The sequence below is a fragment of the Gadus macrocephalus genome, chromosome 6 (assembly GCF_031168955.1).
Source record: "Gadus macrocephalus chromosome 6, ASM3116895v1".
Lineage (NCBI taxonomy): Eukaryota > Metazoa > Chordata > Actinopteri > Gadiformes > Gadidae > Gadus > Gadus macrocephalus.
The window spans coordinates 21,115,486-21,142,228 of NC_082387.1; the positions used below are offsets into that span (position 1 = coordinate 21,115,486).

At 43.7% G+C, this 26,743-nt stretch overlaps 1 protein-coding gene and 1 long non-coding RNA gene across 3 annotated transcripts in view; one reads left to right on the forward strand and one right to left on the reverse strand.

Moving 5' to 3' along the window:
* Positions 1 to 26,743, reverse strand: part of LOC132460005 (uncharacterized) — a 146,957-nt gene that overhangs the window by 118,031 nt on the left and 2,183 nt on the right. The gene's annotated exons all lie outside the window — the stretch shown is intronic.
* mvb12bb (multivesicular body subunit 12Bb) overlaps positions 9,832 to 26,743 on the forward strand; it is a 21,259-nt gene continuing 4,347 nt past the window's right edge. Inside the window, exons 1-6 of one of the 2 annotated variants that reach the window (XM_060054965.1) lie at positions 9,832 to 11,070; positions 15,741 to 15,836; positions 17,225 to 17,315; positions 18,532 to 18,661; positions 19,118 to 19,219; positions 24,954 to 25,016. In XM_060054965.1, coding sequence (XP_059910948.1) covers positions 10,789 to 11,070; positions 15,741 to 15,836; positions 17,225 to 17,315; positions 18,532 to 18,661; positions 19,118 to 19,219; positions 24,954 to 24,984 — 732 coding nt within the window. In that variant the 5' untranslated portion in view covers positions 9,832 to 10,788 and the 3' untranslated portion in view covers positions 24,985 to 25,016. Of the gene's footprint in view, positions 11,071 to 15,740; positions 15,837 to 17,224; positions 17,316 to 18,531; positions 18,662 to 19,117; positions 19,220 to 24,948; positions 25,017 to 26,743 lie in introns of both variants that reach the window. The other variant, XM_060054963.1, reaches the window with a different exon arrangement.

The window sequence follows — 26,743 nt, forward strand, 5'->3', positions numbered from 1 at the left end:
GCCAGACTCTCCAACAGACGGGGGACGTGTGTGTGTGTGTGTGTGTGTGTGTGTGTGTGTGTGTGTGTGTGTGTGTGTGTGTGTGTGTGTGTGTGTGTGTGTGTGTGTGTGTGTGTGTGTGTGTGTGTGTGTGTGTGTGTGTGTGTGTGTGTGTGTGTGTGTGTGTGTGTGTGTGTGTGTGCGGGTGGGTGGTTGCGCGTGTTTGAATGTGCGGGTGTTTATTTGCCAATGCATATGTGTGTGTTTTTATGACACTATTTTATGACATATTGTGCATGTGCATGCGCACGGCCATGCATGTGATGTCAGGTTACAATTATGAGGGAGAGAGATGCGGAGGCAGGTCAAAGGGGAGGCCGTATAAAATGTCACTGCGCGCATCACTGGAGGCTAACAATTTCATGTGACTTTCACTGGACACAGTGAACTTGGGGAACACGAGCTGATATCACTGTGTATATATTGCTATAACTCATTGTAATGGAAATATTACATTTATAATTCAATATGTAAAATACATTTCTTTTACATATTGAAATGAATTATTTGATTAGAAGGTACATTTAAAAGTGTTTTTTTTGTGAAAAACTTAGTTTCAATCAAAACATCTGATTCAGTGGAGCTGAGTGCGGTGTAGAGATGGGAGTCATACACCATGAACTTAAATGGCCATTCCAAAAAAATAAAACAGATGACCACAACAACAACTCCAATTATATTAAAAGCCACCCTGGGTCTGGCTGTGTTTTTGTTTCTGGGTTGGGGGGCAGACATGGCAGCAATGAGACTAGAGCAAGTGACCTTTAATTGCACAAAGCATGGATATTATAAAGCCTTGCGAAGCGGCGTCCTGTGGGGCCGGTAAGCGCGGGCTCCTTAAAGTGTGTTATTATAAGCTATTCAGAAGACACAGGGGTTTTTTATGTGCACAGACAAGAGGAGAGAGTGGCAAGGGAGAGGGGGGGGGGGGGGGGGGGGCGTGGGTCATATCTGAAAATGAGACCTGCAGATTTCTACACAGCCCATAATAGGCTCATGCGGGCGATGGGGACATTGGGCCAGAGTAGATTTCCCAAGTTGAGATAGGGATATTATTACTCTCAGGGTGGTAACACAGGAAATCTCCATCTTCCGTCCCCAGACGGGTGTCAGCCCCATTACAAACCACACTGAATGACCTTTACACGTGAAAAGAAAACCTTTTGCTGTTCCGACCGGTCGGGTGTGAAGAGATTCACTTGAGGCATAATTTAGTCCGTGGCATTATACTGCTGTTTGGTTCATGCTGCTGTTATGCTATTCGGGGTAGCCATCATTTTCAGTGGAACATGAACAGATATGATACTACTCATAAATGCATTGTATTTTGAATTCACAATGACATGCTCAAGTGTATCTAGTGTGTGTGTGCTTTTGTTTGTGTTTGTGTGCTTGTGCATGTCCCTTGTGTGTGTATGTCTGCAAGCATTGATGCCTTTGGTGACCTTATCTGTGTGGTGAGACCTAAAGTGAACTCTCGACCAGTAAGGGTTAAGAGTTAAGAGACCCCCCCCCCCCACACACAAACACACACACACAAACACACACACATACACACAACAGACTTTCTGTCACATGCATCACACACACCTCACCTCACCTCAAAAACACTGCAATCGCTGATGCCTTTCACAGTTGTTAGCATGTGTTGCTGATATCTCAAGACTTCCAATGAGTGTGTCCTCACCTATTCCATAATTAGACGATTACTTCAGCAGGTGCTTCATTGCTCACAGCCAGATGCACTTTTTTTTCCTTTTTTGAGCTTTGACACCTGAATACTTTTCCGCAGTGTTTTGATTTCGGCAGAAGGTGAGCATGGATGCATTAGCTGGATGTCAACGCCTCCATGGCAGAGCAGTTTGGAGATCAACAGCGAGAAGTCGACTATCACAACAGAGCACATCGGTAAAGAAAATTCAAAGAAAACGCGATACAATCAGCTAATAAGCCTTGCGTTATTTTTCAATCTGCCCGCCAATGTTAACCTCAATTATTGCCTAAATTAGCATACATTGTGAAGTATATGTCTGTGCCATGCATGCTATTAACAATGAATATACTTAATTGCTGTTTATGCATAATAATGAGGCTTAGGTCATATAAAGTAACTGTGTTATTAGTATACTAGGAAATCTAATCTGTGAAACTCACTTTCTATCAATTGGCCCATAGTTCAGCATATGACAGTTGTAGTAGCCTACATCATGGCAAAAGTTAAGCTTGATCTAGGTGTTAATATGTTCAATAATCTACAGGCTGGGCACGAATGAATAAAACATACACTTGAAGGTAAAAGGCAGCAGTATAGCCAATTTCGCCACATGTTAGTGACTGTTCTTTGAAATGAAATGTAACAATTCAATTTACATTAGACCTAGACATGTTACCCTGAAGGTATTGGATGTGAATCAGCACACGTAGCGCGTGTTCCCCCATCATTGTACAACAATAGTGTAGGTTGACTCTTCGGCCATCATAGAACCATTTAAACCCATGAATGCCATTGCAGAGAAATCACTGTAACCCTGCGTTCACACCAAAAGATGCATTTGCTGCCCGAACAACACAGTCTCACTCCGAGAACGTCAAATACCGACTGTTGGCAAAGGCCCTTTAGCGTCGGTGACTGACGGGAAAGGTACCCTTTTTATTCGCTCGGTGACGGTAAAGGTACCCTTCGGCGTCTTCTGCATACGGAATGGGGGGTGCCTCACTACGTCTCTAATAGACGCTGTGAGCATCTTTCCTATTGGATAGTTTTTAGGATATTCTTCTGTGAAAATGGCGGACATACTTTTTATCCTGGGTGGAAAATATGATATTTTAGCATAGTTAAACCATTAAAAGTGTTTATGTAAACATTTTTAGCGAGAAATGTGCATTTTACTTTCATAATCGTCGTTCGGCGAATGTGAAGGATGTTTGGTTTGATAGATATGACGAAGAATATTTCATCGGGCGATAATGGCCGGCGTACAGGCATCCCGGGCTCACGAAAATAGGTGACATTGTCACGTTATTTAATCTATTATATTCGTATTTCTAAATGTTCGTGTCAAAAAACACAATTTTCAAACTCATGCATATCAACTGGAAGTATTTGTCGTGATTTGTCACTAAGCACGACTTCCATCTAAGGTTCTGTCCGGGAGCTTTCTCCCTATTGTCCCTTAAGGAGCTCCGTACAGAACATTTATTGTTAAAAATTGTCTGTGATAACTAAGAATATGACAGCTTTTCCAGTCTCACCAATATGCGCACAGATCGCACGGTTTGACACTTTCAAGATGCGTGCAGTAGCCTACATACGCCCAATGACCATTTCGTGTGCATACGATACGCAAAACCCAGCATTAACTACTGTGGAGGGCGGATACGTCCATTTCGCGTGCATATGTGCATATGATACGAAAAACCCAGCATTAACTGAATGGGAGATGCAATATTTTAGGACATATTCACCATTTAACGTGTTTCTAATGACATTTCTACCGAGAAATGTACTTTTCCCTTGAATAATCCTCAGTCAGTGAATGTGTATGATCTTTATTAATCTTTTTTATCTGAATGGGAAATGCAGCTCACGTGTTTCCTGCTTTTGTGTTATTAAACCGTTACTTTATGTAACTTTTAATGATATCATCTTGTTAGAAACACGTACGTTTTCGTGAACACTGGATTACGTCGCATTTCAACATAAAATAGCGTGTTATACACACACACACACACACACACACACACACACACACACACACACACACACACACACACACACACACACACACACTGCATTTCGCTGCCAAATGAATAAATACTAAGGCAGAATAAAGAATAAATTAATTCATTATCATTCAACTTCAACATGCGTTATTACAGTATAGTGGTGGAGGGATGACGTGTGTTGGCCAACCCGGAAGTGAGCGTCGCCCTGGGTTCCCTTGACAAAAAGCCAACGGGTTTTTCCATTTGATTTTGGATTATTGCAGAAAAATTAGCATCTTTGAAGCACCTCCTCAAAAACTGAAAATAAATAAAAATAACTGTGCTCCAAAGAAAGAAATGTAAACCAATGCATTCCGAATGGGAGTGTTTCTCCGATTTTTCCATGCTACACAGAACGAAATGTAAACCCATGCAAATAAAGACTTCATGGTCATAATCATTTAAATATCATTAATCTCCTGAGGGTGGTATTCTATTTTTTTCAACGGGGCTGAATCCAGTCACTTGACCGTCATGGTTGCTATGGTGGTTGCTATCCACCAGCCCCTCTAATCCTTACTGTCCGTCCACACCAGAAGCGAATTGAGCGACCAAATCGCCGGAAGTCATTCACTTTCTATGGGCAAGAGCGACCAAAGCGACCAAAGCGACCAACGCTACCAGCGGCCAAAGTTGAGCGACCAGAGCGTCAAAAAGAAGTTGAAAACTTTTTAACTTTATGCAAATGACTATTATTCGCTTCAGCGACCAAACACTGACAGCCAATCGGAATGTAGACGCTCTTCGCTTGCGTGGATCCCAGGGAACATCGGCAGGCACTTTGGTTCCTACCTACCTTTATTCACTCACTGAACAAAATGTCGGCTGAAGTATTAATCGCGGCTGTAACTGGGCACCCGGTGTTGTACGAACCCACCCTTTTTCAGTTCAGAGATCGAAACGCCATAGTGGTTTGGATATCAAGTGATGATAAGCGGGAGTATTTATAGGCTACATCTAGAACGTTCGTATTTAAGCGGGAATCATTATAATTTGCTCTACATGCCACCAATCTAACCAACCAATCGCGTGTAGCATGCTTTAAACAAAACCGTCACATAAACAAACTAATCGACAAGACGAGGGATAAATGACAAGGGATATATCTCTTGTCTTTTATCCCTCTATTCCCCACTATTCACGGAGCCTGAGGTGAATAATTTTTAATTAAATAGTCTAGATAGATAGATAGTCAAGTCTTTATTAATACCAAACGACACAAATCGTCGGGAATCCATTTAGGTGGTTCGTCCCACACAGGACAGTAGCCTACAAGACCACACAGAACAAGTCTGACTGGACATACACACAATACATCACATTAAAACTAGACACGCGTTGATAGATAGATAGACAGAAAGGCCTAGATAGATAGATATGTTCCATTATTTGCCTTGCGGAGCCAACCAGTCCTGTGCACGTATGCAAATTAGCCATGTGCGCCAACGTCTATTTGTTTTGAATGCGACGAATGAGTGCAGATCATGATTTGCAGATCCAGATCAGTGAAACATATTTCAACTACTACAGCACGCAGGGTTTTTTGTTCTCGGTTGTAATTAGCCTACATTTTAGGATTTTTTTTATATTGGGGGGAATCACTGTCCTACTTGTTGTCGAAGCACTTTATCGAACAAGCAAAACCGTCTCGGCAATATGGCCAAGGTGTATGGGAGAGTTCAATATTTGATATGGCTGTCTGTAGGGCCTACTAAACGCATACGGCTCCTTTAAATGCGTCTGCATAATTGAATTGTAGGTCATGAGCGACTTGAGCGACCAAAGCGAACAGAAAAATTCGCAGCGAAAATTCGCAGCGACCAAAGCGTCTTTGACGCTTTGGTCGCTCCTGGTGTGGACGTACAGTTACTGTCCGTCCACACCAGAAGCGAATTGAGCGACCAAATCGCCGGAAGTCATTCACTTTCTATGGGCAAGAGCGACCAGAGCGACCAAAGCGACCAACGCTACCAGCGGCCAAAGTTGAGCGACCAGAGCGTCAAAAAGAAGTTGAAAACTTTTTAACTTTATGCAAATGACTATTATTCGCTTCAGCGACCAAACACTGACAGCCAATCGGAATGTAGACGCTCTTCGCTTGCGTGGATCCCAGGGAACATCGGCAGGCACTTTGGTTCCTACCTACCTTTATTCACTCACTGAACAAAATGTCGGCTGAAGTATTAATCGCGGCTGTAACTGGGCACCCGGTGTTGTACGAACCCACCCTTTTTCAGTTCAGAGATCGAAACGCCATAGTGGTTTGGATATCAAGTGATGATAAGCGGGAGTATTTATAGGCTACATCTAGAACGTTCGTATTTAAGCGGGAATCATTATAATTTGCTCTACATGCCACCAATCTAACCAACCAATCGCGTGTAGCATGCTTTAAACAAAACCAAAAAAGTATTTGAAATCGTCACATAAACAAACTAATCGACAAGACGAGGGATAAATGACAAGGGATATATCTCTTGTCTTTTATCCCTCTATTCCCCACTATTCACGGAGCCTGAGGTGAATATTTTTTAATTAAATAGTCTAGATAGATAGATAGTCAAGTCTTTATTAATACCAAACGACACAAATCGTCGGGAATCCATTTAGGTGGTTCGTCCCACACAGGACAGTAGCCTACAATACCACACAGAACAAGTCTGACTGGATAATACACACAATACATCACATGAAAACTAGACACGCGTTGATAGATAGATAGACAGAAAGGCCTAGATAGATAGATAGATATGTTCCATTATTTGCCTTGCGGAGCCAACCAGACCTGTGCACGTATGCAAATTAGCCATGTGTCCCAGTGTCTATTTGTTTTGAATGCGACGAATGAGTGCAGATCATGATTTGCAGATCCAGATCAGTGAAACATATTTGAACTACTACAGCACGCAGGGTTTTTTGTTCTCGGTTGTAATTAGCCTACATTTTAGGATTTTTTTTATATTGGGGGGAATCACTGTCCTACTTGTTGTCGAAGCACTTTATCGAACAAGCAAAACCGTCTCGGCAATATGGCCAAGGTGTATGGGAGAGTTCACTATTTGATATGGCTGTCTGTAGGGCCTACTAAACGCATGGCTCCTTTAAATGCGTCTGCATAATTGAATTGTACGTCATGAGCGACTTGAGCGACCAAAGCGAACAGAAAAATTCGCAGCGAAACTTTGTGAGCGACCAGAGCGTCTTTGACGCTTTGGTCGCTCCTGGTGTGGACGTACAGTTACATGGCTCTAAAAACCACGCGGCAAATGAGCTGCCGTAAATTGTGTTGTTTTTGTCGTAAACTAGTGTCCGATGGTTAAAAAATAGACGGATATTCCAAGGTATCCTTAAAAGGCAGCTTGGATGTTTTTATTTTCTGCAGTTTAGACTTCTTCTATAACCTATTTTTGAAAGCAAAACACCAAGCTCATTGATTTAACGAGGCAGGGTTATTTGAAACAATTTATTAAATATTTATGAGAGGTCATTCCTTCTCCTGAGTTTTCTTCCTATTTATGTCTAGTGTACAACCCTACTGTCCACAAGCATCACCCCCCCCTCCCCATATGGATTTGGAGAATTGTTGCCACGTCCCAGTGGTGGAGGTATCATATATATGAAAGAGGGCATTCAATTATACTACAATGATCAATTAGGAGGCCGAAGCCCTAAAGGAAGTGATGCAATAGGTGACTGGGTCGACGACATTTAAGTAAGCTTTACTTTGAGGTCTCTTATATATCAAAGGGGGTCTCATAGGACGCATACGCTTCAACCTGTGGCTCCGGCCCTACAGGAAATGACTCAGCAAGTGCTCCATCTCGTTGCACCTGCACCCAGCGGCTCGCTTGCAAGATTTTGGCCTGAAGTTATTCCCAGACCTACACCGTAGCCATCCAACCTGCATATCTGAGAATCAGGCCTCTCTTTAATAATGACAAAATGTATGAGAGAAATACACATTAACTTTTGACTCATAAGCGGCGTGGTGCCGGCTCCTTTTGACCTTTTGACCCCAGACTTCTGGGGGAATAGCTGAATCAATTCATTAGTCAATCAAAAGCATGTAAATATCTTTCCGGTGGCGTAAGAGGGAGAACAAGGTGTCCTTCAACATCTACGCTTCCAGGCGATTGCAACGGTGCCACACATGAGCATATTCGAACATGTTTAATGGTAGTAATTAGCTGTCGAAATTGGAGGCCTTAATCAATAATGAGCAGCTATTGATTTGCTTCCCGATAGAAATTTGTGACAAATGACATGTTATTTAGCCTCTACACGTTGAGTTGAGTCCAATGACACCAAGCATGACACTCTAGAAAATGGTAACATGTATTTTACATGGTACACCTAGGTCTAGGACATGATCTCGGTGTAGCAAGAGGGCAAGCTTGATCTCATTGGACTCAGCTTAACGTGTAGATGCTAAATAACATGTAATTTGTCAAAAATCTCCATCGGGAAGCAAATCTATAGCTGGTCATTATTGATAAAGGCCTCCAAAATCGACAGCTAATTACTACCCCGAAACATATTCAAATATGATCATGTGTGGCACTGTTGCAATCGCCTCGAAACGTAGATGTCAAAGGACACCTTGTTTGCCCCGTTACGTAACCGGGAAGATATTTTCATACTTCTAATGAATTGATTCATATTTTAAGGTTCTCGGAGTGAGACTTTAAGTGGCTGCAGCAGAAGTGTTGAGACGAAAGATGATATCAAGACATTTATAGAATATTCCCATTCACATTATGATTCTTCGTCATAACATCCGACCAAACATCCTTTACAGTCACCAAGCGAGGATTATGAAAGTCCAGGCCCCCCCTTCCGGCACTCGGGGTCCGACTGGGCCAAGTTTAGGGCAGGAAGGGCCCCCCATTCCGGCCCTCGGGGTCCGACCGGGCCAAGTTTCGTGCGGGGGTCCCAGTTAGGCCTTAGAATAAGGTATTCAAATTTCAGGGCGGTAGGACCTTCCTATCTCAAAAACTGTTTTTCCACCACATTCTGAACCATTAGGTCTTGCAGGTAACACTTCTGAGGGGCTTTGCCAACAGTCGGTATTTGACGTTCTCGGAGTGAGACTGTGTTGGCCCGAACGCGTTGACGCCGAAGTTTTGCGGCGCAGCAAAAGTTTTGCGGCGCAGCAAAGGTTTTGACGCGCAGCAAAAGTTTTGCTGCGCCGCAGTTTTGCAGCGTGGGAAGTTTCGCGGCACGGCAAGTTTTGCCCGCTGTGCTTCTGAATTCATTCACAACCATGGCCGACATTACGAGCATTGCATGTCTTTACCTGTTGTGGAAGAGGGAGAGACGTCGGAATGCCCGTCGTTTATGGGTTCATGAGACCATTCGGAGCCTGGAAGGCTGGTGCTGCCTGGCACCCAACTGGGTTTTGTTTGGGGTTGTTATTCTAGCCCTTTAGCATACTCATAGTTTAGTTTAACTGTAAACACAACTACACTACAGAATGCTGATTTGTGGGTTTTTTCGAGTTACTAAATAAATGTAACGGTAGTGAACTCTAGGTCACTCCAAGGGAGTAACACTGATTGGCTGTTACGGCATGTCACTCAGTGGCAACGCCTCAGTGGCAACGCTGTTGAACGCTGATTGGCTGTCATCACGCGTTTGCTGCCGAAAAGTTGAAATATTTCAACTCGAGCAGCATTTGACGCGCCGCAAAATACGTGAACGCGCCCGCTGCCCGGAGGGTACGCAGGGTAACAGTCCATGTGACAGAAAAACATTTGTCAGAAAACTCAAATATCTTTAACTCAATGTGAGATAAGATTGAATTTAATTGAATATGTTTAAGCGATTAACAATAATATGATGTCAAAGACGTTGTTCTAAAACGCTATCGTGACATCATCATCGATAGAACAGAGGTGGGCGTTGAACCTGCAAAGTTAATATTTACTCATGCGACACAAATGATCCGGAAACGTTTCCCTGGAAAGGTGTCAAAGTCCAGAGTCTAAATCTGAAGTTGATTGTTGACTCCAAACAAGACGGCTTTTAAAAGTCAACTGAATAACGATAAGTATGATTCTCATTTCACTGCATTGTGTGTGTGAAATGTGTATGAGTAACGTTAGAGAGTTAACAGACATTTCTTCATTGGGTCGGAGCACAGTGTTCCCACATAGGCCATTTTATATTGTCATTAATAATTTGACTCATTTGCTTTCGAGGCTGTTGATTTTATGTGTTCACATTTGGAAATCTTTTGTTATTTTTCGTTAAACCTTAGTAAAATTAACATTTTATTATTCATTGACATTTATTTGCATGCAACGTTATTGAAGGAATAAAGTGAACAATTAATGTTGGAATAATCATATATGCTTGACACCAGTTGATAGTTGATTTTATATTACAGAATTCCAAGTTAAGGCTCCAAAAAGTATAATTCATTCTTGCTCATTTGTTTTTCAGTTTTGTCTGAATACGTAAAACTATCCAGCATTTTGCTTTACAAATCGCTGTTTGTTGTATAAATTATCCTTTAATTTGATCAGCTTAATTGCAATAGATTCTGTAAACATCAAGATTAAGTGCAGCAACTTTGTCAGCTGGATGCTTTAAAGTAATCTAATAAAAGTGGAGAGGAACCTTTGGAAACCACTTAGCCTATTAAAGGCTTGCATACCCATTAGGCTAAAATTCCCCTGGACAGGAATAGATAGCAATTGATTGGTATTTCCTTGCAAATATGTGATCACTTCTACTAATTTGTATTTGGTGAAGTCATGGAGTGGTCTCCAAATGTTTTTTCGTCGTTGGTCTCACTTATCATCCGGCCAAGGATTAGAAAGCCCTTCTTTCTTCCGGAGCGTAATAAGGCAGAAGTCATTACTGTGGAGTTCTAATAGTCTTAGTGAGGGGGGAACCACCAGGATGCAGCCTATGTGTTCACTCTCCCTCAATTGACTTAGAACCGGCATTAACATTAACCTCACCTCTGCATGACGAGTGATGGCTTCTTCCACCAACAGCACGGATGTTCTAGTCGTTTGTAAAACATATGCAAATGAAAGCCGACTCCCCCAGTCCTGCACTGCCTTGCTACGTTTCAGCACATGCATTCATGTTCTGATTGCATTATGCCTAGGGATGCTAAAGTATGGTCACTGTATTTTCAGTCCCCCCCATATGTCTGACACGCTGGATCCGAGCAGAAGCCCAGACCTGCCAGAGCCCATTGGGTCTGTTGGGGTGGTCGCATCGCTGCACAAGGTCCCTAATGGCTACCAAGTTGTGAGTAGACGGGCCTTCTAGTCAAACACTGCATTACAAATCTGCGTTACAGCGATGTAGTAATTTGAGGAATTAAGCTTTGTAATAATTGATGTATTCAGGTTTTTTTCTCATGTTAAATTACATAATAAAACACAAAGAACATATTTGTACAATCCAACACAGCCATATTGTTGGCAGCATTTAAAGGGATTACTATTTGTTCAGTAGCAACAGATAATTACTTATTTATTAAGTTTACTTTGATGATTTTCAGAGTTCCTCTTCCCAAATGTATTTATTCATATTAAGACACTCTTTGCAAGACTCACCAGAGGCTAAGATTTAATGATCCTTAGCAGATGCCCAACGCTTTCAACTGCCATTTTGCATTTAGACTCATTGGAAATGGTATTGCTAGCATAACAAGTTATACAAGACTAAGGATATCTGGGTCATGGTAGAGAGTACAGGTGTGGAGATGGAATAATCTAAGAGAACGTTACACCTGTAAACGTTGACCAAATGCTATCAACGAGTCTACGAACAGTATTGTGAGACGCGTTGGGTAGTAGTGTCCCCAAAATGGAACGAATATCATTTTCTCTGTCCTGGCTCTGGTCCATGTATGGAGAGGAGCTTCCTAAACCCCCTTCCTCTTCCTCCTGCTTCTCCGTTCTTTTTCCTTCATTTCCCATGGTGCTCCGACCTACAATCCCTGTTTATTGTAAGCTGGCAGATGATGGCAGGCTGGCATGGAAATGGAGCCACTGGCAGGGAAGCTAAACACACACCACATGGTAGACTGACAAACAAAGAGATTCCCCACCAGACTTCCTGCCTGCTTCTGTGCTCCAGCTCTGCACTATGCGTGGCAGTTTGATGTGCATAACATTGTGCATGTTATGCAGGGCTTGGAACAAAAGTGTGTTCACAATTGTTCCCTTGTAATACACACTTGGAAATGAGGTTGGAAACCGGTGTTTGCTGGAGTTTGTTGATGAAGCTCGTTTACACTTAGCACAACGCAACATTAATATAATTTAGGTTCTGTGTTCAAGCCTTGAATCTGACTTTTTTTGTGTATCATTTTCTAATCCAGCAGGGAATTTGTAAACATGATTATGTTAACATCTGTGTAATATCCAGGTACAAACAGTGTTATAACACACTACTTAGCCTACATGTGGAGTCTGTTAGGGATGATGAAATCCCAGTGTGGGTATTGAATGTGTGCTCGACTAGATTTGTCTATAGGCCTGCTGGGAAGCTGGCATGCCTAAATCCAGCGCTCCCATGAATAAATGGTATGAGCTCCAGCCCTGTTTATCCTGCTATGACACCTCTGTGAAGCAGGGCCATGGCGTGAAAATAAAAGTGTTACACAAAGGAAGTGTGAGATTCTGTCTCTCAAAGCGTGCGAGTAAAATCCTATCTGAAAGTTAAGCGACGACTGATACAATACATAAGACCTTATGGCTCACATAGGGCCTACTATACAGAACCTCGTGCAATTCCTTTGTCTCAGTAGTATAATCTTCGTCTTCTTTACCATTTCTATGCACCTGATATGAACATATGTAGATGCAAAGGGAGTTACGGGCAATTTGATACAGAACTGCCCTACTTATTAAACCTTCGTTTTTTTGTGTACTAGATATGCTTGTAGCTCCAGCGTAACTTTCATTTATTTATTAAAAAGAAAATATTAATAAATTTAGCCATAAAATATGATCCTAATATTTTCCACCAATAAACTGGATGCAAAAGACTGCATGAACTTCTACGATAGAGGACAGATATGGATACGTTCATCAGAAAACCACTATTGCATTACGTATTTTCTTAAAGGATTGAGTGTATGTAGACTTGAAATAGATGTTGATCCATACTCTTAATACAGTGCATAAAGGCGGCTGATTCCCACTTTTGCTGCCTCCTAAAGTGTGATCAAATCTCTGAACGTAAGCAGGTTGTTTTTACGCTAGAGAGCAGAGGCTGTGATCAAACACCCTCCACTGGGATGGAGCTTCACCGAGCCACCGCCAACCACCCCTCCCCACGTCAGACATCCCGGGCAGACACATCCACACAGCCCACACGCCCTGGTAGGGCTGCACAGGGGTGGGTGTGTGTGTGTGTGTGTGTGTGTGTGTGTGTGTGTGTGTGTGTGTGTGTGTGTGTGTGTGTGTGTGTGTGTGTGTGTGTGTGCGTGTGTCTGTGTGTCTGTGTGTGTGTGTGTGTGTCTGTGTGTCTGTTTGTGTCTGTGTGTGTATAATTCAAATCCAGCTGGGTATTTGACATGAATTCATTACCATAACACAAGTTTATTTGAAGAAGTACTTATTAGGGATCTGAATGTGATTTGTTATGACATTTGGTCTCTCTCCTGCTTGGTGTTGGATGTTGCTCATCCAAGCATACTCATCAATACTCTGCTATCGCTTCTACTAAATAATATTTGGGATGATTCATCTGTTTTTGGATGTTCTTATTATGTAACTTGTTAAAAAGATAGAATTGCTGTCTTGCTTCAATTAATGTAGGTGTAAAGTTGCCATTTATGTCAGATATGCTTTAAAATAAGTTGCCTTCTAAAGTAACCAACCAATGATATCTCTATGTGACTCTATGGACCGGTATATATGTTTTGTTCTATTTGCTCTAAATGAGTTCTTGATTGAGAGCCATAAGGTGCTGCAGGTCAGATGCTATGGGGACCGTACCAGGCTAGCTTCTGTAGTGCAGAAGTGCCCTCAGTGCTACAGTTATTCATCACAGTTCCTTGTGATATTACCAGAAGAGGAAGTGTGACTACTAGGCACAGACATTAATTCTTCCTCGACGTGATCCTGGTTAAACACTTTGTCCTAGAGCAGTCTTTGGATCTCCTTCAGCGTAGCAGTCGTGGAACTCGGGGTTAGACGGCCCGTCTGTGAGTATGCATACAGCCCTGCCCTCGCGCCATCATCGCTCGGCGCCTTAACATCTCCTCTTTCTTTTTTTTCTCCGAGTGTATCTTGTCGTCCTTCAGCGTTGTAGTCATCTCAAAAGTAAAAAAAAAAGGAAAGGACTTGTAAACACAAACCCCCCCTCTACCTTTTATTTATTACTTTTTTTTTCCCGGTTGATTTTGAGCCGTTGCCTCGGGGGCGACGTCTGAGCAGTTGGTGGGTGATTCACATGCGAGCGGCGTCGCACCTCGGCTGCCCGCACTGGCAGGATGATGCCTGAGGTGCCTCTTCAGAGGACCCCGCCCTCGTTAGCCCTCAACTTGACTTTAGGTTTCACCCAGCCAGCCCTGTGTTTACTCTGACAGGATGCGCTGGCTACTGACCTGGAAAAAGTGGCCGAGACGGCTTGTCTTGTAGGGGAGAGAGAGCGAGGCTGATGATGTATTGGTTTCCTTCTGGGACGCCTCTCACGGCACTCCCATTGGGGGAGCCTGCAATCTCTCTCTCTTTTCTTGCCTCTCTCTCTCTCTCTCTCCTTTTTGAGTCTCACTGCCTTTTATCTTTCTCTCTGCCTCCCTCTGTGTGTCTCTGTCTCTCTGTCGCTCTCTCTCTCTTTTTCTCTCTCTCTCTCTCTGTTATCTATCCATCTTCCTCTCTCTCTCTCTCCCCCTGCATCCCCCACCCACCCCTCCTCTCCTGCTCATCCCATCTAGTCAGTGGTGGTTTTGCATGAGTCTCTCCATGCCATGAATCCCCCCCCCCCCCCCCCCCCCCTGCAATACCCAGACACTGTGGGGGTCATTCATCATTATTGTCAAGCAGGGGGGGTAGTAATGTGTGTGGGTGGGTGCGGAGATCCATGACTTCTTCATTTGAATGAACCTCATTAGATTGACTCCTCTTTGTAAAAGATCCCCTTAGAAAATAAGCCTGGCAGTTATTTAGGGGATTGGCCCGTGATGGCCAATGGAACATGACGTTCCAATCGGGCGTATTTGCTAAAACGATGGAGGAGACTCTTTGTGGATCCGAGGGCAGGATATGTTTTTGCTTTGTCATTCTTGAGGAGTGATGTATGAGACCTTTAGTTTGACTCGCAAAATGCAATCACTAAACGTGCTATCGATGAGCTATATTCTCTCTCCATCTCCGCCTCCACTGACGCAACAAAGACAAACTACAAACAGGGGTTTGTGTCGTCCATGGGCACATTATTTTCGGTTTTAATATATTCTTATTGTTCATTGGCACGTTATCGTCAGTTGTATTTGCTGGTGGCTTCGAAGTCAACACAAACAAACGACAGACCCAAAACAAGGTGTGACTCTTTTAGCAGATGCTCAGCGGATACAATAGAGTTTTAAGGTCTCCCTCATATTCGTGCCAAATATAATCCCTGCTTTCCCACAGAAGCAAAAAAATAACAAGTTTGGGATTTTTTCCTTATTAGAGCAGATCTTTGTCGGGCATCTTTAATCAGCCTGGTCCCTGGGGGACAGTATTTTTAGCCACCTTTTTGGTGGAGGCTGAGACTCCTTTACCCACACAGAGCACTAATGAGATGGAGCAGTGGTGCTGGCAAGCCTTAATTAAGTCTAGCGTATGGTAGGAGAAAAGGCAGGAAAGCAACATGCTCGTGGCGCACATACATTAACTTTATCCCACCTTATGCACCGCAGTTTTTTCTCCATGTGTTGCCTTCTCTTTTTTCTCCTCTTCTTCTGTTTTTTCACATAGGTTGCACAAACAACAGATGGCGGAGATGCAGACCTGTGGAAGGACGGCTTATTCAAATCCAAGGTCACCCGCTATCTCTGTTTCACCAGAAAAAACGTATGTGCAGATGGAAACTTCTTCTTTCTCCCAGCAACAGCGTTTCTCCAACACCTGTATGGTGGGGTTTGGTGTTTTGCTTCTGCAAGGGCTAAAGTCATGACAGGATCTGCAATATGGGAACCCAGCACTCAAACAAAAGTGTTATGTCTTCAAATTTCCGACGCCCCTAGTTCTTAACTAATAATACCTTTTTTGAGATTTAACTTCTTTACGTTTTGCATCCTCCTGAGAATAGTGTTGGTTGTTATTCAAATGTATAGCCTACATAGAGGGTTTCAAATTGTAACCTGGGATTCTTCAGAGATGATATCTCAAGCGATTACATTTTTATTTCAGTTTAACTAGTCTCTCTTAATGGAAAATACACATCTAAAGCCCATCTGGTTAGGTCTGCTATTTATATGTTGTATCTGATGATGCAAGATCCATCTATGCCTAGATAACATTATTTCAGTAATAATAATGAATTAATAGCTATAATCCCCACTACAAACATTCAAAGTACCCATATCTCAGTCATAATACTAAACTATAAAATTTAATATAGTATCAACTATTTACTGGATTTTTTGTTCGCGTGTATAATAATTAGTGCATGAGTAGTAATATGAAAATAATCATAATTGTTCTTCTTTCATGGTCTTTCATAGATATCCTTTATAATACCCTGTTTACTTTATGGCCTCTCTCTCTCTGTTAAGAATAAAGCTCAACCAATAGCCTCCCTCCATTACCTGTGTATGTTTTTTTAAATTCATGTCGGCATTGTTTTCAATGTGCTGACACAGATGTAACATGACAGAGCCATCAACAAAGGCTATTTTGTCTGCCAATCAATGACGCCTCAATTCTAATTGTGTACGACAAAAACAGATTCAGCAGAATTAGCCCCTGGATATATGGCAAGCGAGTAAATAAGTTGTGATTCCTGGCGCTCTAGGTCGGGAGAGATGCCTTCCTTTGTCACATTATGATGGAAAACTATTCTGAATATTTATAGTAAAATATGGAAGAATGAAAGAAGATAGAGCTACAATACTGTTCCATGCAAAGCAATGATATGTATCCATATTCCTTTTTAAGTCTATATAAAAACTATAAATACAATTTAAATAAACTGAAGGGGCCACATAAGAACGTTTTTTTTTCAGTTTTTAAAGATGTGATTTAAAAATGGATTTTCATCACCTTGTTTCAACAAGGTTTTAAAAAGTATGTTATTACAATTTACTATTGAAATCAGTATTATGAACTATGTTCATGTATTCTGTTCACATACGCTACCATCATACGTCACACTGTAAAGAACTTATATATTTCATGTGGACGTTTATGGATATCATTTTCAATGATACCTCTCTCTCTTTTTCTCCCTCGGAGCAAAGCAAGACAGTGTAGTTGTGGACATGAAGTTCATTGACCTCCGAGATGCCATGCCAATGGGCTTCACGCCCGTCCTGGAAACGTTGGACACCAGTAAGCAAACATCACAAACACCACAAACACAAAACAACACAAGCACACCCGCCTTTTTCTGCCTTTCATATTCTGAGCTGCATTTCTTTTGTCTGCTGTGTTCTGCCTCTGGAATAAGCTTATGGTTGCGGTCCTTCAGGGCAGCTTTGCTTGAGATAGTGAATGTTTTATTGGTGCAGGTTAGCTTAATTTATGGTAGTCTGTGGGAATAAAATAAACATTTTGCCCCGGAGGTACAAGAGGGAAGAGAATCATGAGTCATTGTTTATCTCAGCTGGAGCTGTGCTTTTCTTTATGAGGGGCTTATTTATTTATGTATTTATTTGAGGAGAGGACGAGTGGATAGGGGTTATCTAATATTAATGAAATGCATTCCCCAATGCTTTAGTGCTTTTTGAGTGCTATGTATTCACACTTCTCCTCCTGCTGCTGCCCGTCCTCATCCACGCCTTGGAAACGTAATAATATTTTGGTGCGGGGAGTAAGGACAGATTATTTATTATTTTTACTATCACGCATTTGCACTACACTTCCCGGCTCTGCAGAGGAAATAAATGAGCACTGCACGAACGCAATATATGGCATGGCAATGTTTTGTGTTTTCGTACCAGAACGAACAAAAGAGATTGTTTTGTTTGGCCATGGTGTTATTTAATGTTTTATTACTTTGTGTGAATCCATGTTTAATGTATCCCTCTGACATTATGTATGAGATCCTATCTGGAATATCCAGCTTTAAAATCCCTGTTGTGCACTATGGCTGATAGAGGGTTCACTTGCCTCTGTCATTTTTACCTACTAAAATGATTAAGGTTATAATAATGCACGTGGATTCTGTGGCTATTTTCTTTTAATCCAAGCAAGTCATCCAGCAAATATATTGTAACATATTAGATTGCTTACGGGATAGAGTAGCGGCTAGGGGGGTTTGAGTCCCAGTCCATCGGGCCTGGGTTCAATCCCATATTCAGCCCCCCTGTCTACAGCCCCCCTCCAACGAGATGCCTCGCCCTTACCTGCTCCTGAACAAACTGGAACATGGAAGAAGAATTTAATGCTAATTCAAAAAATATTCAGGAGGCAGAATTAAAGAATCCAGGCGGCGATGAATTCCAGAAGAGATGATCAGGGGCCATCTTGCATGTTGAAAAAATACCTTAATCTTCATCATCACGCAACATATTTTTTTTTTGATCTGTTGCCCCTGCTTCGTTAGAGGAGCCTGCGCTGAGGAAGAGGAGGCTCTGTGTGAAGATCTGCCCGCGTGCTTCGGCCCAGACGGTTCTCTATGACATTCAGGTCATGGGCCGGTCCAAGCTCCCCCGTACTCGCTACACCTGTATCGGGTGAGTGGTTGTTCCTTGATTACGTATCGTCCATCATCAAGCGATGTTCAAAGAGCATTGTTTCTGCATGGACTTGGATCAAATTTACATTTAGATTATGGCAGACATATTCAGAAGACGTTTCTTTCCAAAGCAACTTACTTATATCGGTGCCGGTACAGTAAGGGTGTTCATGTAACGCAAGAGGGGTGTGGGGGGGTGTGCGGGTTAAGGGGGAGGCTTAACAATATCGAATGAACATTGAATGGCTCTGTTTAGTTTAAGAGCAAGGCATCTACAAAGCCAGGGTGAGGGGTTCTACTCCCACTGGTCCCAACCATGCTCAGAATGAATTCCATCCTTCCAGTATTGTTACACGCTGTTGAATAGTGTCCGCCAAATTACATATAATGCATGATGAAACTCTTAACCGTGAGATATCGCTGGGATTAATCGTCAGATGTGTGTTTCCCACAGTGAGTTGAACAATATGAGCATATGGTACAGTGCCGGAGATCTTCCTCCAACACAGAGGGGCCTGCCCTCCGTCGCCAATAAAACCAAAACCAGCACAGCAAGGTAAGAATAAAGGTTGACAGATGAACCCCTTCTCTTCTCCTTCTCTCCGTGTTGCTTGTGTTTGTTGCACCGGTTCCCTCAGACTCATGTCTCCCCCCTTCCAATATAATGTGTCGGTTTAGTGGCACCCAGAGCAGCCCCGACACAGGTTTTGCTCCGGCCCTCTTCGGGGGGTGATCTGTTGTAAAAGGTTGCGCCTGGACCACCGGTGGCAGGGGTACACTGAGGAGACGGGAGGACGAGACCAGGGACCCCTCAACCAGAGGCAGAGTTGAATGAGGGCTAAACTCCTGCGAATTGTGCAGAGCTCCTGGAGGCGGTACCCGGGACAGGAGGGGGGGGGGGGGGGGGGGGGAGCGGGAGGAGGAGGAGGAAGGAGGAGGAAGAGCTGCATGGCCTGGAGAGGGAGACACAGATTGCAGAGGAAGGGAGGAGAGCTCAGAGGCCCTTTCTAACTCTCTATGCACATACACACACACGGGCACACACACACGGGCACGCACACAAACACACACACACACACACACACACACACACACACACACACACACACACACACACACACACACACACACACACACACACACACACACACACACACACACACACACACGGGGGCACACACACACACACACACGGGGGCACACACACACACACACGGGGGCACACTTGCTCAATGTTGCTCCGCCTGGGGCTCAGCGAGAACTTGCAGGCCTTTGTAGCGCATCCAGATCAAACAGCTCCATTATTTATCCCATCGCACGGGGCTGGGGAATTCCACGGCAAATTGTAAATAAACAATCGAGACTCCTTAGGTGTGGTGTTGGCACTGTAGAGGGTGGGAGGGAGAGAGGGATGGGGAGAGAGAGAGAGAGAGGGAGAGGGAGAGAGGGGGAGAGAGAGGGGGGGGGGAGTGAGGGAGAGGGAGAGGTTTTGGCATGGGTACGGGTTGGTTCAGACAGAAGTAGGAATCTCTCCGTCAGGTCGTGAGTCAAAGTTTGAAAAGGAAAGACGTTCTTCATAGCACAAGAGATGGTTGGAGTGAGATAGAGCGTGTTTATGAACTCCGTTAAAACATGGGCAACTCGACTGGATGAGAGATGAGAGATTAGAAGAAGAACCACAAGTTCAAAGAGAAGATGCTTTCGTAGAACTGCTGATTTGTGAATATCGGTGTTTGGCTCTGGGAGACGGTCCGAGCTTGTAGGCAGCACGCGCCCAGTAATCCTCTGCTCCTTTGGAAGCCTGACGTTCATGTTGTTGCGAGGTCGGGGGGATGGGATAAATTGCACCTCTAAGCAAACCCACCCACCTCCAGCCCCCGCCAGCAGCCGCCAACCCCCTCGCCCGATGCCTGCTGAGATCATACGCTCTCCTTTTCTCTTTTTTCTTTTTGGAATTAATATTCAAATTCATGCCAGCTAAAGCCTTCTTCTTCTTCTTCTTCTTCTTCTTTGACTCCTTAACGTCTTTAATGCTCAGTCAAACTAAGGGGAAGGCTGTGGCCAGTAGATACTCCTTGCTAGCCTGGATGAAAATGGATATTTTCCTTCTTCGTCTGCATTCTTCCTGCTCAGTAAAAATTTGCACTGATTCTTTCCCCACTGGCCTGGGCATGCACAGGTTCTCACGTTGTGACTCAGGGCTCCGGGAGGGAACTATGGCTGTCGATACTAGACTGTCACTGTAGTGTGGCAGGGCAGGCCTTTATTCAAATGTGATCGTTCACCATAAAGAAAAGTCTCCTTGGGGCTATCTATAACAACTTTATGGCCACTGGAGAGTAGCGCTCTTAAATTTAAGTACCCTTTGCAGTTCAGAGGGAAAGATGTTTTTAAATACAGTCAATAATGTCGACATTTTTAATGAGCCTTATCATTCTGAGCCCGGCGGTGAGCCCTCTCAGATTTGAAGTGGCCTGAGGCATGGCAGAGCCGGTCCTGATGTGTGGGTCCAGACCCGGACGACCCTAGATACAGTTGCATGGCAACTGGAGCTTATGAAATGTTTTCATATTCTTTGTTGAAACTAATATGTAAGCAATACAATAAACAAACAAACCTTTCGGCAACACGAAAGTAATCTACAGTTTGAGTAGTTTTTTCTATGTGTATGTGTTTGAGAAATGCAATACCAAATATCATCTTCTCGCAAAAACAAAAAAAAAATATTCAGTTCAACTGTCCTTACCACATGGCCAACCGCGCCATTGGTCCTGCTGATAAAACTGTCATAACTGAGGAAGATATTACATTTATATGGCGACTCGTAGCATAAATTAGCCTTGTGAGGTTTTGACGCGTCTGTAAGTGTTCTGTAAACACGATACGGCTTTTTTTATCAAATGTTTGGCTGTTGAAAACGTTATAAAGGCATATTCTAAACACCCAAAACGAGGTGTGTGTGTGTGTGTGTGTGTTTGTGTGTTTGTGCGCATTTGTGTGTGTGTGCGCTTGCATTTGTGTGATAGAAAAGTCATCAGCACGGCTTTGGCATATCTATGCATCTTGCATGGCCCTGCCTCATGTGACTGTTTGGCGGCGCACCCTGTGAGCTATTGTGTCTCCCGTCATTCCCCGCTGCCTCAACCTCCACGCCACAACACTCCCACACCCTCGGGAGGGGGGAGAGGAGTAAAGAGAGCTCCCGGTGTGTGTGTGGCGGTCGGCGCGCCGCCTGACAGGCTAAATGTACAGTAAGAGACTGAGTTTACTCCTTCATTATTTTGTCGTTTTCTAACAACGCTACAGCAAGATAAACGATGCCGAACGCCGACGCCTACAACAAATCAAAAATGGTGATCAAGACGGGTCTGATGTGCCGAGAGGCACTGGAGGATCCACCACCGGTGTCTTCAGAAAAGGCCGTCTTTTCAACACCTGACACCCACCATCTTAACGCAGTGTAATGATGGGTGGGAAGGTAGCACCCACAAAGCAGCACACTTGGCACATGGAGGGTTGTGTAGAGTCGTTGTCACGGGAAGGGGCGAGATGTGTCAAAACAAGCAATCCCAGCACACTCTCTCTCTCTCTCCCATTCTCTCTCTCTCTCTCTCTCTCTCTCTCTCTCTCTCTCTCTCTCTCTCTCCCATTCTCTCTCTCTCACTCTCTCTCTCTCTCTCTCTCTCCCATTCTCTCTCTCTCACTCTCTCTCTCATTCTCTTTCCCTCTCTCTCTCTCTCTCTCTCTCTCTCTCTCTCTCTCTCCTCTCCCTCTCCTCTCCCTCTCTTTCTCTTTCTCTCACTCTCTCTCTCTCCCTCTCTCTCTCTCTCTCTCCCATTCTCTCTCTCTCTCTCTCTCTCTCTCTCTCTCTCTCTCTCTCTCTCTCTCTCTCTCTCTCTCTCTCTCTCTCTCTCTCCCATTCTCTCTCTCTCACTCTCTCTCTCTCTCCCATTCTCTCTCTCTCACTCTCTCTCTCTCTCCCATTCTCTTTCTCTCTCTCTCTCTCTCTCTCTCTCTCTCTCTCTCTCTCTCTCTCTCTCTCTCTCTCCCTCTCTCTCCCTCTCTCTCTCCCTCTCTCTCTCTCTCCCTCTCCCTCTCCCTCTCTTTCTCTCTCTCTCTCTCTCTCTCTCTCGCTCTCTCTCTCTCTCTCTCTCTCTCTCTCTCTCCTCTCTCTCTCTCCTCTCTCTCTCTCCCTCTCTCTCTCCCTCTCCTGCTCTCCCTCTCTCTCTCTCCCTCTCCTGCTACTCCCTCACCCTCTTCTCCTGTCCTCATCTCCTCCCCTCCCCTGACTATCCCCTGAGTCTCAACACCCGTGTCTCAAACCAGGTTTCGCTTTGTGTGAATCGTAAGCCGTCATCCTCTGTTTCCTCAATAAAAGAATTAATCCATCTTATTTGACTGCTTGAAACATTAGATGGAAATTATCGCGTAGTAACGATAGACTCTTGACCAATGACTGAACAGTCCTCCTCGGGTTGCACAGCCCAAGTAATTGTATTTTAAACCATGGTACAGCCTTTATGGGACCAAACGACTTCCTTATCAGAGTTGTAATTACTTAAATCTTTTAGGCCATGTTCCCAGTTCTATGGTAATTTGATGAGGTGCACCACATTATAATTGAATATTCAAATTAGAAATAGGTGTCAATATGGCCCTCCTTGCCGGGAATGAGGATTAATTGTTGTCAAAACTTACAGCAGCTCAGGCACTCCTCTTGATTAGGAATGCACTTGCCATGTTTTTTGTTTCAAGAATTAGTCTTGTAATTGATTTGCCATATGTTACCCTCACCCAGTGCTGCTAAAATTGTGTTTAGGAATCAACACATTTGGATTGAGACAGTTTTTTGTTTCCGCCAGATGGGGATTGTAGCCCTACGAGCAGAGAGCAGAGAAGTGTTTTAGTCTCCAAGTCCCCAGATTCACGGCTTCACTTCAACTGCCTTTGCTAGTTTGAACAATTTAGGTTTTGTTGTATTGAATGTAATACAAATTGTGATTATGTTTATTTTACGTGTGTTCTTCAAGTATATAGAAGTTCAAGTTTATTATAGCACACTAAAAACAGCAGTTGGTTGACCAAGGTGCTGAAGAAACAGCCATAAATGACAAGGGGGGGGGGGGGGCACCCACCGATGGCTTATATGTAAACACCTGGAATATTCCTATCCTAAATAGGCCTCTAGTTCATCTAATTCAGAAGTAGCACTACCTTTTCGCTCCTAGGAAGGGAGCCCACTTTTCTGCAAGGTCTACCTCAGAGGATGCAGCCCTTTCCACAAGATTGATGCCAGCCTTTTAAAAATTCACCATTGGCCTACGCTTAACATGGCCAAGTGCCGATGCAAATGAGGAGAGAGGGAAGTCGACCTATTCATCGCAAATAAATCTGAGTTTGAGACCCGGGCTCATAAATACCACAAGCTGTCAGGGATCGTGTTTTATGGCTCTTGATGGAAGTTATTTCATTTATTTATCTCATCCCAAAGAGATAAGGTGAAGAAAGTCACAACTACCGGAATATGCAAAGCTGACATTTTACCTTTCCCCATTAAAAAAAAGGGAGTTGACACAGCAAAGACATGTTTTATTTCTCGCCAGCGAACTTTGCACGCAAACTTTATAAAACCCTCTTTTCTTTTATTTCTCTTGGAGATCATCTGAAGCTTGGTTTAGCAGCTCCACCAGTCTGGGTGTACTGAGTCTCCGGTGGTGTTCCCAGCCTAACGCGGCTCTTGAATGCGTTGCATCATCTTTTCTAACAGTGTATATTACCGCTAGCGAGTGACATTATGCAGACCCTCTTAAAGCTCTCAGTGTTGTTGTCGTGCTCGCGGTGGATTTATTGATCTGCGGGGTTGAGTCACAGGGTGTGATTCATGATGGGGGGATTGATGAGGATATCAATAGTATCTGCTTTGTTATCTCCGGATGCCCACAAGTGCATTTCAGGGTCTTTTTTTTCTTCTTCTGTAATATAGAGGAAGGAAAATGGTTATGGTGAAGACAAACTCTCCTCTGCAATTACTCCTCAATAAAAAACACAATATCTTGATTTATGTTATGTTGGTTTTACCTCTGTAACATTCAGTCCGTTATTTTACTGGTAAAGCTGCGGGTAACATCTGGTAAGAATCGTGCCTGACAATATGACTTATTATGTTTACATTTGTTTAATATAATTTCAATTTTTATGTATTTTGGTCACATTGTTGCAGTGTTTCCCTATGAGAAAAATGAGCATGCGCCATATTGCTTTGTCTCTTTGTGTCTGTCTCCCAAGCCCAGCTACCAGCGCTGCAACCAGGCCACACTTTGAGCATCAGGCCTGCGGGTCCTACGCCTTGTCAGGTAAGAACCTTCCTCATCCTCTTCCATCTCTGTGGGAAACATTATGCGGCTTAATTAAATTCTATTCAAACTTGTTTGAAGTTTGAATAGTGAACCAATCAGCCAGCAGCAGCCCGCTCAGCGACATTGAGCTGTGACTTTATCAACCGGTCTGTCCGCTGGCACGGGCAGACGGAACCTGGGAAAGATGACAGCATCCGGTAGCACCTCCAGATTCCGCCACAGATGCGTATCTGAGTGAAGGCAGCTCGGCAGAAGTTCAGCGTTCCTGCTCAGGAGAACATTTAGCGCCCAGTCAACGATAATTCATCAGTCGCCACGGAGACAGACCCACGTTTTAACCACGCGCTCTGCATCCGAGACGAGGTCCTCTCAGATCCACTCTTCCTGTCTGAAGTCAAGGTTCTCCGGCCTTCCTTTTCTTTTTCAAACACACAAAAAAAGTATAGTTCTGGGAGCGGATCTTCTAGCTATTCCGGACCAGCCCTGTGCAGTCAGGAGATGGCTGTGCGAGGAAGGGAGGGAGGGTTACGTAGGCGGGAGAGAGGGGGAGAGGAGAGCTCCAGACAAGCTAAATGAGGCGAACAGTGGTTGTTCAGCAGGAGAGAGACACCGTGTGGCGACGGCTCCTCCTGCTCTGCGAGCGGAGCCGGAGCACTGGGCTGATGTCGCTCGGTGACGGACGGTACAGTGTTCAGTGAGTACGCCATAGCCCGGAGGCTGAGCATCTGCCACACGACGCCGGATTGTAGTTAATGCGCCGCTATATAACTCCACTGAGATTAATCGTGTTGATTGGTTTATTATTATTATTATTATTATTATTATTATTATTATTATTATTATTATTATTATTATTATTATTTTGAGTTGTTTTAATCTTGAGCTTTTTTTCATGAGACTCTATAATACCATAGTGAGAATGTTTATGTAGAATTTAGAGTTTGTTGATCATTCCACTGTTCATTTCATTAATAAGTAGCTTACTGGTTCATGGTATTCCAATTTGACCTGGACATAATGTGTGCGTTTGCATGCTTGTGGGCGTGTTTGTGTGTGTGTTTGCATGCTTGTGGGTGTGTTTATGTGTGTGTGATTGTGTGGGAGTGTTTGTTTTCAGTTTCTGTTGTTCTGAAAAGTTAGCCCTACTTCCTTAACAGCCTGACTTGGTGTGACTAGTCAACATTTGGCCCCACAGTGAGAACTTGAGTGGATGTAACAACCCTTCATTAACAATGTGATGGCCTGCAGACTACGTGTGAGCCTGTAAAAGAGAGCCTATTTGTGTTAATTGTTAGCTTGGTACGTGTGTGCGTGTGTGTTTGTTTGTGTGTGTGTGTATGTCGGTGCGACTCTGCTTCTGTGTGTTTTGGTCTGTGTGTGTCTGTGTCTGTGTGTGTGTGTGTGTGTGTGTGTGTGTGTGTGTGTGTGTGTGTGTGTGTGTGTGTGTGTGTGTGTGTGTGTGTGTGTGCGCAGCATTGAATGAGAGTGTGTCTGGTTGAGTGCGACTGCGCGTGTGCGTATGTGTGTGCGGCGATGTGCGTGTGTGTGGTGTGTGTGTGTGTGTGTGTGTGTGTGTGTGTGCTTGACAGCTGGCCTGGTTCAAGTTGGTCTAAAACCATGTGCGCTCTGTCAGGGTAGTACAGGCACCTTCTTTAGGATTGATGAATTACCTGCTTCCTTGATTAAACCTTCCGTCACTTTGCAACAAAACAAAAAAGCCACAC